General features: G+C 41.5%; 1 protein-coding gene across 2 annotated transcripts in view; it reads left to right on the top strand.

Annotated features, from left to right (window-relative positions):
- The window catches only part of cdh8 (cadherin 8), a 311216-nt gene that overhangs the window by 177800 nt on the left and 117504 nt on the right, over nucleotides 1-15912 (top strand). For both annotated transcript variants that reach the window (XM_073070417.1, XM_073070416.1), the window contains exon 5: nucleotides 12235-12402. In XM_073070417.1, coding sequence (XP_072926518.1) covers nucleotides 12235-12402 — 168 coding nt within the window. The remainder of the gene's footprint in view (nucleotides 1-12234; nucleotides 12403-15912) is intronic.

Below are 15912 nucleotides of genomic sequence, written 5' to 3'. Positions count from 1 at the left end.
GAACACTACTCACTGCCATGTCTTATGATCCTGTACCAGTCAATTTGTAATATACAAAAACAATAGTCCATCGCATATTGCATATTGTTAAAAAAATCCATAAACGCAAAACCATTCTTGTGTGAAAACACTGAATAAATTATTGTCTCATTCTCGCTAATAGATGAACAATTTGGTGCCATGAAAAATTCTCCAAGTTGTATAATTCCAGTGCCAAGGTATTTCAGGAGAGGTCAAGATTTGCATTCCATTCCCAGAAGAAATGATTTGCTTAAATTAAATAGAATCACCTTTTTAGCAGACAAAATTTAACATATGTACCATAATCTACTCTCTTGCTAATGTATCTCTGCTAAAGCTTATAAATAATTTAACCATTAAAGTGCATCATTTTTCTTTCAATGTGGTTGAGATTCCTCTTGATTTTGGACCTGAGCAGGAGAGGTTTAATGGTAGACAATTATAGTGCATTAAGATGCCCTTCAGTATAGTTCATTGATATGGCACAGAGTAATTACTAGAAGTGCTGCTGATAGGAAAGCAATACTGAAACAATTAAACAATCAAATTATAGCGTGCATGTACATCTTTATAACCAATTTATCTCTCACTTCAAGAAGACAATTCAATCATTATGAAAAACTGTTATAGTTCAGATCAACTCTGGCTTGGTTGGTATGAGTCATAGAGTCATAGAATTGTACACGATTGAAATGGATCCTTCTGACCACCTCTACCTTGTTGACCACGAGCCTTACCACGTTCATCCCATTTGCCTGAATTAGGCCCAATTCTCTCTATCCAAGCACTTGTCCAAGCTTTTTTTAAAACAATGTATTTGTATCTACTGCCACCACATCCTCTGGTAGCTCATTCCAGATATTCACCTCCTTCAGTGTGAAAAGAACTTACCTCACAGATCTCATTTAACTTTGTCCCTCTCTAACAGTTAGCGAAATGCCTTTCAGCACAAGTGAGCAGCAAACAGGGTTCAATTCCCTTTGCTATTGGTATGGAGTTTCTACGTCCTTCCCATGATCAACTGAGTTTCCTCCATGTGTTCCAGTTTCCTCACACATTCCAATAGGGTTGGGGTAAGATATGGACATGCTATGTCGGCACTGTAAGCATTGCGACACTTGGGAGCTCTCCCAGCACATGTTCGTACCATGCTAGTTGGTGAAGCAAATGACACATTCCAAACAAACCTAATCTTTAAGACTCTGTCCTCTAGTTTGAGGCATCCATGGCCTGGGATAAAAATAAACATTCTGACTACCTTTTCTAAATCTGCCCTTCATAATTGTATGACCCTCTATGCATTAGCTTCCTATGTTGCAGAGATGAAAAGCTCAGCCTATCAAATCTCCTTTACACCTACAGCTTGTTCCATGCACCATCCTGGTGAATGTCTTCTGCACTCTCTCTACTGCTAGCATATCCTTTCTGTAGTGTGGTGACCAGAACTGCTCACAGGATTTTATTTCTATTTTATTTATTTTGAGGTACAGCATAGAACAAGCCCTTTTGGTTTAATAAGCCACACAGCCCAGCAACCCACCTATTTAACCCTAGCCTAATCACAGGGCCATTTACAATGACCAATTTGCCTACTAACTGGTATGTCTTTGGGTTGTGGGAGGAAACTGGAGTGCCTGGTGCAAACCTACACATTCACAGAAAGACTGTACAAACTTCGTACAGATGATGCCGGAATTGAACTCGAAACTCCAACACAATGACCTGTAATAGTACACACTCAGTGTGTCTGCACCAGCATTCCATCATGGCTGATTTATTATTTCTTCCAACCCCATTCTCCTGCCTTCTCCCCAGAACATTTGACACCCTTATTAATCAAGAAACTGTCACCCTCTGCTTTAAATATATTCAACAACCTGGCCTCCACACCCATCCGTAGCAATGAATTCCACAGATTCTCCACACTCTGGCCAAATAAACTCCTCCTTATCTCTGTTCCAAATGGGCATCCCTGTATTCTGAGGCAATGCCCTCTGGTCCTAGAATCACCCACCTTAGGAAACATCCTCTTCACATCCACTCTATCTAGGTCTTTCAATATTTAATGGGTTTCAATGAGATCCCCCTCTCATTCTTCTGAACTTCACTGAGTACAGGCCCAGAGCCATCAAATGCTCCTCGTACATTAACTCTTTCATTCCCGGAATCACTTTCATGAGCCTCCTCTGAACCCTCCCCAATGCCATCACATCTTTTCTGAGATAAAGATCCCAAAATTGCTCCCAAGTGCAGTATGCCAACTTTTGTACTGTTTGCCCAGCCTTTGAGGGAAAACATGCCAAAAGTCTTCATCACTGCTCTATTCACCTGTGCTACCACTTTCAGGGAAATGAGGATTCGCCTTAAAGCCAAGTCCCCTTGTTTTGGGTTTTCCTTTCCCTGTGTCCATTCATTCACTTTTTCTAAGCTCCTCATGATTTTATTTAACATACCTCTATCTGCTCACTCCTCCAATTCCTGTTTTCTAATAAATTCCTAACCTGCCCAACTCCCCTCTATAACTTAGGCCCTCAAGTCCTGGCACAATTCTCAAACAAAAAAATACATTCTTGTCTCTTTTGCTTCTAGAAATTTAACTACCCCTCAAAAATATTCAATAACTTGGCCTCCACTAGCTTCCACCGGTTCCTACCCTCAGAAGATATTCCTACTCACTTCCAACCCGAAATCCCTTCTCCTGAGTCTGAGATTGTGACCTTAACCAGAAAGAGCATTCTTCCCAGTGACCTGTCAGAATTGAGCAGTTTTCAGTTCAATTCACCTACACCTTCACTGTTGTTCTAAACTCTAAGTGAAAATTAAACAGGTCCACAGCAGTCTTCCGTTCCTGGATTCTGTACTGTCAGCCTCTGTTGCACTCCCTTTATATCCTTTTGTAGATAAGGAGTCTGTAATGATAGATCAGACACATTATTGGAGAATCTGATACCCTGTTTGATAGCAGCAGGCTGTATGAAAGTCAGGAGAATTACTTTTTGTCCAACTGTGACCAGGCCCATACAGCACTGTAATTACCCAGTCCTGATGAATGGTCTCAGCCCAAAATTGCAAATGTTTATTCCCATCCACAGATGCTGCCTGACCTGCTGAGTTCCTCCAGAATTTTGTGTGTATTGCTCTATATTTCCAGCATTGCAGTACCATTGTGTCTATTACTTAAAATATTCTCTCTATGTGCTGCTAAAGGATATTCACCTGTTTATCCTCTCCATAGATGCTGCCTGACTTGCTGAGTTCCTCCAGCATTTTGTGAGTGTTGCACAACAAACACAACATTTGCAGTATCTCCCACGTTTTTGTGTCCTACCTATCGTCTCCACGTCTCCTATTTTCCCTGGCAGAGTGCTTCAGGCAACTAATACTCTCTATACTAAAAAAAAGTGCCTTGTAAATCTGCTACCAGAATGACTCTCCAGTGCAGTGGTTAGCGTAATCGCTTTACTCTGGCAGTGATCACTGATCAGGGTTCAATTCTCACCGCAGTCTGTAAGGAGTTTGTACATTTAGCCTGTGAACACAGGGTTCCCTCCTGGTGATCTGGCTTCCTCCCTCATTCCAAAGATGTACAGGTTAGTGCCAGTAAGTTGTGGGTATGCTATGTTGGCACCAGGAGCATGGCAACACTTGCAGGTTGCACCCAGCACAATTCTCACTGATTTCATTTGATGCAAACCACATATTTCGCTCCATGTTTCAATGAACATGTGACAATTAGAGCTATTCTTGTCTTTCCTATAAACTTTTCCCCACTTATCTTAAAGCTATGCTTTCTATTATTTGTTTTACCTACCACCCTCACACAAAGCCACAAAGATGAATATTAATAAGTACATGATTTATCCAAATGCAAGTACATCTTGCCTCTAAGAATCTTTTTATTTAGAGATACTGGCCCAATGAGCCCATTACACCCATGTGACCAATTAACCTACGAACTCCTATGTAATTGCAAAGTGGGAGCAAACCAGAATACCCGAAAGAAACCCACTCAGTGCAAGTTCCTTACAAATAGCAGTAGAATTTTAATAACATTATACTAACCGCTACACCAGAGTGTTGACATCCAATGATTTCCTGAACATTGAGGTTATGTTCAGTGGCCTCTAAGATCCTGGTGCATCTCTGTTACCCTTTTTAAATAAAGGAACTACATTGTCAATTAGCAACACTGGAAAATACAGGAGGAACTCAGGAGGTCAGACAGCATTTATGGAAATGAATAAACAGTCGATGTTTCAGGCCGAGACCTTTCATTGGGACTAGAAAGCAAGGGTTAAGAAGCCAGAAAGTCTACATTGTCTATTACCATTTCACTGGGACTTAGTGAATGACTAAAAATAATTCAATGATCTTTGTCACAGCATAAGAGTTGGTCAATAGGGATTAACACAGAAGGGTGACCGCACTGGTCAGCATGGAACACTGGGGCCAAATAGCTTATTTCTATGCTGTATAATTTTATGATTGTATTGTTCAGTCTCCTTCCTTACCTCCCTCAGAATTCTGAGAAAGATCCCATCAAACCCTGGGGATTTACCCAACTTAATATATTTTTAAGCCATCCAATACCTGCTTGTCATAATAACATGCTTTAGAATCTCGAAATTCCTTCAAAGATCTCACCAACATCCATGTCCTTCTCCTTTGTGAATACTGATGTGAAGCACCAGATGTCCTGAAGAACTGTGACCTGGATGACATCTTGCTGGACATATGTAATACGGCACTGATGAAAGGTGACAAACCAGAACAGTGGTCACTCTCAAACATTATCCCTGTCCCCAAGTCTGGATCCCTCACGAAGACAGATAATTACCGTGGTATCAGCTTGACCTGCATCTTAGCAAAGCTATACAATCGGATGATCTTGAACTGGATTCGCACTGCCTTTGACCCTAAGCTAAGATTCAGTCAGAATGGTTTTCAGCAGAAGTGCACAACAGTAATGCAAATACTTGCTCTCTGTAGAATCAACGAGGAAGTCAAGAAGAACAATCTACGAGCCGTGCTTACTTTCATCGATTTTCGCAAAGCTTTTGACTCCATTCACTGAGGTAAAATGCTGAAGATCCTGAGCGCTTACAGAGTGCCAAACCGTCTACTAGAGCAATAGAGTCCAGCTATACTGAGACCATGATAAAAGTATCACCAGACGGAGAAACAGCAGTGTTTGAGCTCCTAGCTGGTGTGATGCAAGGAGATACTCTGGCACCCTACATCTTTATAATCATCCCTGATTATGTTCTACATCAAGCTACTAAAAATCATGACAAGCTTGGCTTTACCATAAAACCAGGACGAACCAAAAGGGTCAGACCAGTTACGCTCACAGATCTCGATTTTGCAGATGACATAGTCCTGCTCTCTGACCAGATGGAGGAAGCACAGCAGCTATTGACAAAAGTGGAAATTGAGTGCAATAAAGTTGGACTTCACCTAAACACTAAAATGACAGAGTACATGGTGTTCAACTGCAATCACGGTACTCTCAAGACCGTAAAGAATGATACCATTAAGAAAGTCTTAGACTTCAAGTACCTCGGGTCAAGAATGATGAGTTCAGAGAAGGACATAAAGATACAGAAGCCGCCGGCGTGGAGGGCTGTGAACGACATGAAGGAAATCTGGAGGTCGAACCTGACCAGAGGGCTCAAAAAGAGGATCTTCATAGCAGTCATGGAGTCCATTCTCACGTACGGATGTTGGACGTGGACACTCACCAGGACCATGTGAAAGTCTCTAGATGGTTTCTATAAATGAATGCTCCGAATGGCTCTTGACATGAGTTGGCAACAGCACTTGATGAACGTCAGGCTTTATGACGACCTACCGATGCTCACTACTAAAATCGAGGTGAGAAGACTGCAACTAGCGGGGAACTATCTATGCCACCCTTAGCTACCTGCCAGCCAAGTCATCACATGGGAGCCCAAGCATGGGAGGATGAACCCTGGGTGCCCTCCCAAGACTATGGTCAACACGCTCCTAGAAAATAGTGGCGCTGGATCCCTAGACCTGAGTTGACGTAGTAGTAATAGTAGATGTGAAGCACCTAATAGAACACAGAACAAAGGTGAATACAGCACAGAAGTGACACTTTGGCCATGATGTTGTACTGACCCTTTAACTTACTTGACCATGATTCTAACCCTTCCTTCCTCAATAGCCCTTTATCCTCCATTTGCCTATCCAAGAATCTCTTAAATATCCCAAATGTATCAGCTTATACCACCACCCCTGGCAGTGCGTACCAGACACTTAACACTCTGTGTAAAAAATCATCCTTCTAATATTGTCTCACTACAGGAAGCATGTGGAAATCATAGAAAAAGTGCAGAGGAGATTTACAAGGATGTTGCCTCGACTGGGGAGCATGCCTTATGAGAATAGGTTGAGTGAATTCAGCCTTTTTTCCTTGGAGTGACGGAGGTGAGATGTGACCTGATAGAGGTGTATAAGATGATGAGAGGCATTGATCGTGTGGATAGTCAGAGTCTTTTTCCCAGGGCTGTAACGGCTAGCATGAGAGGGTACAGTTTTAATGTGCTTGGAAGTAGGTACAGAGGAGATGTCGGGGAAAGGTTTTTACGCAGAGAGTGGTGAGTGCGTGGAATGGGCTGCTGGCAACGGTGGTGGAGGCGGATACGATAGGGTCTTTTAAGAGACTCCTGGACAGATACATGGAGCTCAGAAAACTAGAGGGCTATGGGTAACCCTAGGTAATTTCTAAGATAAGGACATGTTTGGCACTGCATGGGGCCGAAGGGCCTGTATTGTCCTGCAGGTTTTCTATGTTTCTAAACATACCCACATTCACCTTAAAGAAATGTCCTGATGTCCTTTGACATTAACCATTGTCAACCTGGGAAAAAGGCACTGGTTGTCCACTCTATCTATGCCTCTTATAATCCTATACAACACAATCAAATCACCTCTCCTCCTCCTTCACTCCAAGGAGAAAAGTCCTGGCTCAGTCAGCTTTTCCTCACAAGGCATATTTTCTAATCCAGGCAGCATTGTGGTAAATCTCCTCTGCACCTTCACTTGTGCTTTACTTTCTTCATAATACCCCACCCACTCTCTCTGGCTCCACACATAAATTCCTCGCCCTTTCTCTATTCAAATACAGCCATGTCACCCAGCTATCCCCTGATTTAATCCTAGCCTAATGACAATCATAAGATAATTTACAATGACCAATTAGCCTACCAACAAGTGCATCATTTGACTGTGGGAGGAAACCTGAGCACCTGGAGAAAACCCACATGGTCACAGGCAGTGGTGGGAATTGTACCTGTACTGAAAAACTTTGTGCTAACCACTACACTACTGTGCCGCTCCTAATACACATATATAACATTGCTCGAATGCACATATATAATGCCTCAGGATTCTCCTTAATTGTACTTGCCAAGGAGGGTCCAAGGCCCCTTTAAGCCTCTTTGTTTTATTTTGATTGTGTTCTTTGCTGATTCCTTTATATTTCTCAAGGACCTTGTCTGACTTCATTTTCCTAAACCTAAGAAATGCTTTCTTATCCCAAACAAGAGAGAATCTGCAGATGCTGGAAATCCAAGCAAAACACACAAAATGCTGGAGGAACTCAGCAGGCCAGGCAGCATCTATGAAAATGAGTACAGTTGATGTTTCGGGCCGAGACTCTTTGGCAGGACTTTGGAAGGGTCTCAGCCTGAAACATCGACTGTACTTTTTTCCATATATGCTGCCTGGCCTGCTGAGTTCCTCCAACATTATGTGTGAAGGCTTCCCATATTTTCCTTTTTCACAGAACTAATGAAGAGGGACACGTTATTTACCCACTCATTTAGAGATACAGTGCAGAGTAGGCCTTTCTGGTCTTTCGAGGCACACCGCCCAGCATCCCGCTGATTTAACCCCAGACTAAGCACAAGACGAACCTACTAACCAGTACATCTTTGGAATGTGGGAGGAAACCAGAACACCTGGAGGAAACCCACATGCACACAGGAAGGTACATCATTTTCTTGCAGAGGATACTGGAAATCAACTCCAAACTCCAACAACCTGAGCTGTAATAATGTCATGCTAACTGCTATGCTACTCTACACAGAAAGGAGTTAAGCAAAAATATCACTAGGTCAAGACAGCAAAGTGCTTTTAAACACATTGACTCACAACATTGAGAGCGACAGTCAACAAGGGAGTACAGAAATTAAGTTTATTTTTACCTTACTATGCAGAATGCAATTATTTATTTATATAGTGTTTCTCAAGGTATCACAAAACACTTTACAGACAATGAATTAATCTTTGCAAATGGCTGTCACTGTTAAATCATTCATAACATAAGAATGTCATTGGGAAGGCCATTTATTGGCTAACTTTAGATGCCCTTGAGAAAGTAGAGATGAATCTCTTCTTTGAATCACAACAGTATGTTCACAGGTTCATAACAGGGTGTGCTTGTCATTCTGGACACTGAGTGTAAAAATTCAGCAAGTTACATTGCAGGTGTATTAAACATTGGGTAGTTCATGCTTGGAGTGTTGTGTGCAGTTCTGGTCACCGCATTTCAGGAAGGATGTGTAAACTTTGAGAAGGAAGAGGCTCACCAGGGTGGGACTATATTAGCTGGAAAAACTTAAGATTCCAAAATCGGATGGTGCAGATACCCTAAACTGGAGAGCACAGATACAAGATAAGAGAGTAGTGAACATGTTTTCTCTGGAGCATTTGAGGCTGAGATGAGATCTGATAGAAATATGCAAAATTCTGAGAATCATACATAAGGTTAGACAGGCAGTTTCCCCCCCCCCCCCCAGAGTTGATATATCAAATACTAGAAGACAAAAGTGCAAAAAAAACTCATTATTGCTCATAGAGCATAGAATATTACATAGAACACAATCTCATGTCGACCATGTAATCTACTCTAGAAACTGCCTAGAATTGCCCTACCGTATAGCCTTCTAATTTTCTAAGCTCCATGTGCTCATCTAAGAGTCTTTTATCTGATTCTACCACCGTTGTCATCAAGGCAATTCCACACACCCACCACGCTCTGTGTGAAAAACGTATCCCTGACATCCCTTCTGTACTTACTTTCGAGCACTAAAACTATACCCCCTCATTTTAGCCATTCCAACCCTGGGAAAAAGCCTCTAGGTATCCATACAATCAATGCCTCTAATCATCTTATACACCTCTATCAGGTCACCTCTTATCTACCTTCATTCCAAGGAATAAAAGCCAAGTTTATTCAAACTATTCTCATGAGGCACACTCTCCAATCCAGGCTACATCCTTGTAAATCTCCTCTGCTCTCTCTCTATAGCATCTACATCCTTCCTGTAGTGAGATGACCAGAACTGAGCACAATACTCCCAAGTAGGGTCTGAACAAGGTCTTATATAGCTGAACATCACCTCACAGCTCTTGAACTCAATCCTATGGTTGTTGAATACCAACACGCCATGCACCTTCTTAACAACACTGTCAACATGAGCTTTGAGTGTCCTATGGACACGGGTCCCAAGATTTCTCTGATCCTTCACACTGCCAGGAGTCTTACCATTAATACTATATTCTGTCTTAAATCTGACCTACCAAAAATAACCACTTCACACTTATCTAAGTTGAACTCCATCTGCCACTTCTCAGCCCAGTTCTGCATCCTATCAATGTTGCGCTGTAACTTCTAACAACCCTTCAGACTATCCACAACACCCCCAAACTTTGTGTCATCATTATACTTACTAATCCACCCTTCTACTTCTTCGTGCACAAAGAGGAGGTGTTCCAGGACAGATCCCTGTAGAACATCAGTGGTCACCATCCTCCATGCAGAATACAATCCATCTACAACCACCTTTTACCTTCCATGGGCAAGTCAATTCTGGATCCACAAAGCAAGTTCTCCTTGGAACCCATGCCTCCTTACTTTCTTAATTAAAGTAAGCACAGCACAGTGCAGTCCCTTCAGCCCACAATGTTGTGCAAACATTTCAACCTGCTTTAGGATCAATCTAACCCTTCCCTCCCACATAACTCTACATTTTACTATTATCCATATGTCTCTCTAAGAGTCTCTTAAATGCCCCTAATGTATTTGCTCATACCAACCCCCCTGGCAGTGCATTCCACACACCCACAACATTCTGTGTAAAGAACCTAACTCGTCCAAGCTCGAACACATTTCATCCTGAGTCTTCTGAATTCAGACTGAGCCCTTTACCCCATCAGCTGTGTTGAGCTGCTTCTGCAAACCACCTGGAGGAAAAGGAAGGGCTGCCCATCTCTGAGGACTGCTCTTGATTTAATTAGCTGAGAGTGTATGTGTCTTCTCTGAGTAACAGTGCACACAGAAGGAAGAGGATCAGCAGCCTATTTACTTGTTGAACTGTTCTCCAAAAAAAAACACTGTCCTGAAGGAAAGGGTAATGAAAAGCAGGATCTCGGAAACTTAACCCAAACCCGAGGCATATTCAAGATCCCTTGAGTGTCATAGTTTGAGAAGACAAGATAGAAATGCCAGTAGATTAAATCTCCCCTGACACTTCTACTTGAATGACATGAACATTAGAGGATCCATATCCTTGTTCCAAAAATAAGTTTCTATAGAAGAAAAGTATTTTAATAAAAATAGGAATCATCTATTGAATTAGATCACAGAACATGGAAAAGTATGGCACAGAAAAAAGGCCCTTCAGCCCACAATGTTGTGCCAAGCTAATAATCTAATGATTGCTAATTCCACGAATTGCTTCTGCCTGCACATGGTCCAAATTCCACCATTCTCTTTGCTTAGCTAAGAGTCTCTTAAGCACCTCTGTTATGTCTACCTCTATTACCACTCTCTGCAGCACAATCCAAGCATTTGCAGTTCAGTGTAATAACTTGCCCCACACATATTCAACTTTCCCCGCCTCACCTTAAATGCATCCCCCTTAGTATGATGATTATGAATGTTTGAAATATTCATGTTTTCACAATCGCAAATAATGTATGGAGGATGGTGCAGCAATGTAGTGGTTAGCACAATGCCTTACAGCGCCTTTGAGCACATCTGTGTGAAACGTTGCCGTAGAGAAGCAGCATGCATCATCAAAGATCCTCACCGCCCAGACCAAGGTCTTTTCTCGCCGCTACCATCAGGTAGAAGGGACAGGTGCCTCAGGACTCACACCAACAGGTTCAAGAACAGTTACCACCCCTCAAGCATCAGGCTCTTCAACAAAAGTGGATAACTATGCTCATTCTACTTCTGGTGTTCTCACAACTGATGGTCTCATTTTAAAGGCTGTTTATCTTGTCTTCATGCTTATTATTTATTACTATTTAATTATATCTGCATTTGCATTTTTTGTCCATTGATCCTGTTTACTGCTACTGTTCTATAGATTTGCTAAGTACGTCAGCAGAAAAAGAATCTCAGAGTACATGTATGTACTCTGTTCACTTTGTAAATAAAGTTCACTTTGAACTTCAAACTTCTGTAAGCTTGGTGTTCAATTCCGGCAGATATCTTTAAAGACTTTGTACATTCTCTCTGTGACCATGTGGGATTTCTCTGGGTGCTGCAGTATCCTCCCACATTCAAAAACTCCGTTAGGGTTAGTAAGTGTTGGCATGCTATGTTGGCACCAGAAGCCTAGCACAATACTCGCTAATTTAATTTGATACAAACAATGCAGTTTACTGTACAATTTGATGCACATATGAAAAATGCCATGAACATACTTCACCTGGGTAGCTTCCAACCTAATGGTATGAATATTGATTTCTCCTTCCAGTAAGAAAAATTCTGTCCCACTTCTCTCTTCTTCTGTTCCCGACTCTGGCCTCTTACCTCTTCTCATCTGCCTATCACCTCCCCCTGAATCCCCTCCTCGTCCTTTTTCTCCTATGGTCCAATCTCCTCTCCTATCAGATTCCTTCCTCTCTAGTCCTTTACATTTCCCAACCACCTGGCTTCACCTATCACCTTCTAGCTGGTCTTCCTTTCCTTCTCCTACCTTTTTTTCTGGATTCTTCCACCTTCCTTTCTAGTCCTGAAGAAGGATCTCAGCCAAACGCATTAACTGTTTGCTCAGTTCCATGGATGGCTACCTGACCTTCTGAATTCCTCCAGTCTTTTGTGTGTGCTGCTTGATCTTTAATTCTCCGTGAATTCAATCTTTAACACAATTTCTTTTTCATTTTCTGACCCAGGAGTAATAAGGACTGCCCTTTCGAACATGGACCGAGAAGCCAGGGAAGAATACCTCGTGGTGATACAAGCAAAGGATATGGGCGGTCACATGGGAGGACTGTCTGGGACCACAACCGTTACCATCACACTGACTGATGTTAATGACAACCCTCCCAAGTTTACCCAGAGTAAGTGCCATCAATCACTGCTGTTCCATTCTTTGACTTAGCCACATGTGAAGATCTATTATTGTACACTATGCAATGAATACATTCAGGTTATTTAAAAAAGAAAATTACGGAACAAGTTTCCTTTATATAAGCATCTCTTGAGCAACCAACCAAACAGCTGCCATCTGCACGATTGCACATGGCCCAGTGCCTCTCTCCAAAGTCAAGTGCACCTCAATTCTCTAGTGAATTTGATTCTGATTGTCACAAACCCCATGTTCCTTCTCACTGAACCATCTCTGTCTGCAAGAAAAAAAATCTTTTTTTGTAAAATATCTCCCAAGTCCCGCTCAGTTGCCTTGCAACCAATTTATTTTTAAATTATAGTCATTATTCTGAAGTAGCCAATCTGAACACAGTGAACTTGGACAAATATCTGTGTAGCAATAACATTTTTTTTACATTTTGCTGATTGGGATTAACTAACTCGCACTTCTTTGAAATAGTTTGAGTACAAAGTTCAAAGTTAATTTATTAGCAAAGTACATATACTGTATGTCATCATATACAACCCTGAGATTTATTTTCTTGTGGGCATACTCAATAAATCCATAGAATAATAACTGTAACAGAATCAGTGAAAGCCATTACTTACTTAGGCATTCAAAGAGTGTGCAAAAGACAACAATGTGTGTAAATACAAAAAGAAATAATCCAACAAATTCCAGTCCCAATGTCATCCATCCGTTAATGCCCGCTGAATTTCCAACAAGAGAAATTCAGATGTCAAGCAACACACACAATGTGGAATGCAGCAGGCCAGGCAGTATCTATAGGAAGAAGTACTGTAGGAAGAATTCAGATGTCATCTCATTTCTGTGTTGTATGTTGCTTTTTTTTGAAGTACAGTCAGTGGCCTTTTTATTAGGTACATGAGTAAACCTAATAAAGTGGCCACAGGAATGAAATCCAGTATAGTCTTCTGCTGCTGTAGCCCATTCACTTAGAGGTTCTAAGTATTGTGCGCTCAGAGATGCTTGCACACTACCGTTATAATGTGTGATTATTTGAGTTGCTATCACCTTCCTGTCAGCTTGAAGCAATCTGGCCATTCTCATCTACCTCTTTCATTAACAAAGCATTTTTGCCCACAGAATTGTCACTCACTTGATGATTCGTGTTTTTTGCACATTCCCTGCAAACTCTACAGACTTACGGCACAATCATTCCACAGTCAAAGTCACTTTGATCACATTTCTTCCCTATTCTGCTGTTTGGTCTGAACAAAAACTGAACCTCTTGACCATGTCTGCATGCGTTAATGCATTGAGTCACTAACATGTGATTGGCTGATTAGATATTTGTATTAACAAGCATGTGTGAAGGTGCACCAAATATAGTGGTGACTGAGTTTATTTTCTGCTGTTCTTGAATGATATGTCAAACTGAGTCCCCATCTGCTCTACTTGTGGTTTAAAAAATTCTTCGTCTTCTACAAAGGACTTTGAAGCGTGATACAGTCAAATAAGTCTAAATGAGCACCATCTTCAAAGAGCTTGCATGTGAAGAATGGACCCAATGGACAATGTGATCCTGAGCACATTAGTTGTGTGGCTTTGATAAGTTTAAGGTCTGTAGGTATGTGATGGTAAGTAGGTAAGTAATGAGGCATGGATTTCCTTCAAATTTCACCGAATCAGAATCTGAATCATGCTTACTTTCACTGATACTGGTCGTGAAATTTGTGGAAGCAGTACAGAGCAATATATTTTAAAATTACAATAAGAAATATATATATAATTAAGTGCAAAAAGAAAGCAAAAATAGAGAAGTTGCAGTTTATGGTTCATGGACTGTTCAGAAATATGACAACAGAGGGGAACCAACTAGGCTCCTCTACCTCCACTCTACAGGTAGTACTGAAGAGAAGGCATGTCCTGGACGATTCTGGTGTGCCTAGATGGATGATGAGGAACCTTTTGGGGTTTTAATGTGGGATACTAAGCAGAAAGATGCAGGAATGGGAAGTGGATGAAGAATTAACAGACAGGAGACAGCTCAGATGAATACTTGTTCACTGATTCAGTCACGTTGCTTGAGGAGGAAGCCTCGTCAGAGCATCTTGGAATCAGAATCGAAAAGGTTTTTATTACTGATATTGCTCTTGAAATTTGTGGCTTTGTAGTAGCAGTACAGAACAATGCACTAAAAATTACAATAAGAAATATTCTGTCTGCCTGTCTGCCTGCCTGGCTGTCTGTCTCTCTCTCTCTCTCTCTCTCTCTCTCTATATATATATATATAAATATATATATACACGCACATACACCTAAGACATTTGCACAGTACCCACTGGCTGTCAGGGTACTGGAAGCTGATGCAGCAGGAAGACTGAGGAGGAATTTGGGTGGGCACGTGAAAAAAAGAGCCTTGAAAGACTATTTAACATCATAGTTCATCTGACTAGCTGCATCCCAGATGTCATTGGAGCCTTTGATGAGACATTAAGTGTAAGCACTGTTGTATCATGAAGCATTGCATGATGAGAGAATAAGAAATGCATGGGCACTAACTCAAACACCTTTCAAAGGGTCTGCATGGGAACAAATGGACTTTCTGCTGGGGTGAGACGCCTGATGAACAGCAGAAATGGCAGTCAATAAATGAGCCATGCTTTTAGTTTTCCTTTTGTTCTTTCCATCGAACCATAGGATCATAAAACATAGAAGCAGAATTAGGCTAGTCAGCCCATCAAGTCTGCTCCATCTTTTTCTCAAAATTTTATTTAGAGTTAAATCATGTTAATAGGACCTTCTAGTCCATGCCACCCAATTACATCCACGTGTCCAATTAATGCACTAATCCTTTGGAATTAGTTCAAGAATAATCAGTCTTTGAAATGTGGGAGGAAACCAGAGCACCTGGAGAAAACCCATGCAGTCACGGGGAGAACAGACAAACCCCTTGCAGACAGCAGTGAAATTGAAACTGATTGCTGGCACTGTAAAAGTGTTACACTTACCGCTATCATACTGCGCCGCCCTGATCACGGATGATCGATTTTCTTCTCAACTCCGTTCTCCAGCCTTCTCCCCATAAAAATCGATGCCCTGACTAAGCAAACCTTTCCCCTCAAATGTTGGTCACCTCCCTTTGCCTCCTACCCATCTTCCTCCTCCCCCACTGAGTGTGTGTGAAATCAACAAGTACTGAGCTAAACTAACAATTAGCATTGGTAATTGGTTTATTTTGTCACATATAACGAGTGAAAAACTTAGTCTACATGCCATCTAGACTGATCATTCAATACGTAAGTGCATTAAGGTAGTAAAAAGACAAGTGAATAGAGAATGTACACTCAGTAGACACTTTATACTGAATAAAGTGACCTCTGAGGGTATATTTGTGATCATCTGCTGCTGCAGCCCATCCACTTCAAGGTTCAACATGTTGTGCATTCAGAGATGCTCTTCTGCACACCACTGTTGTAATGTGTGGCCATTTGAGTTACTGTCACCCTCCTGTCAG

This window comes from Hemitrygon akajei, chromosome 17 (assembly GCF_048418815.1).
Source record: "Hemitrygon akajei chromosome 17, sHemAka1.3, whole genome shotgun sequence".
NCBI classification, from domain to species: Eukaryota; Metazoa; Chordata; class Chondrichthyes; order Myliobatiformes; family Dasyatidae; genus Hemitrygon; species Hemitrygon akajei.
This window is presented reverse-complemented; position numbering and strand designations above follow the sequence as displayed.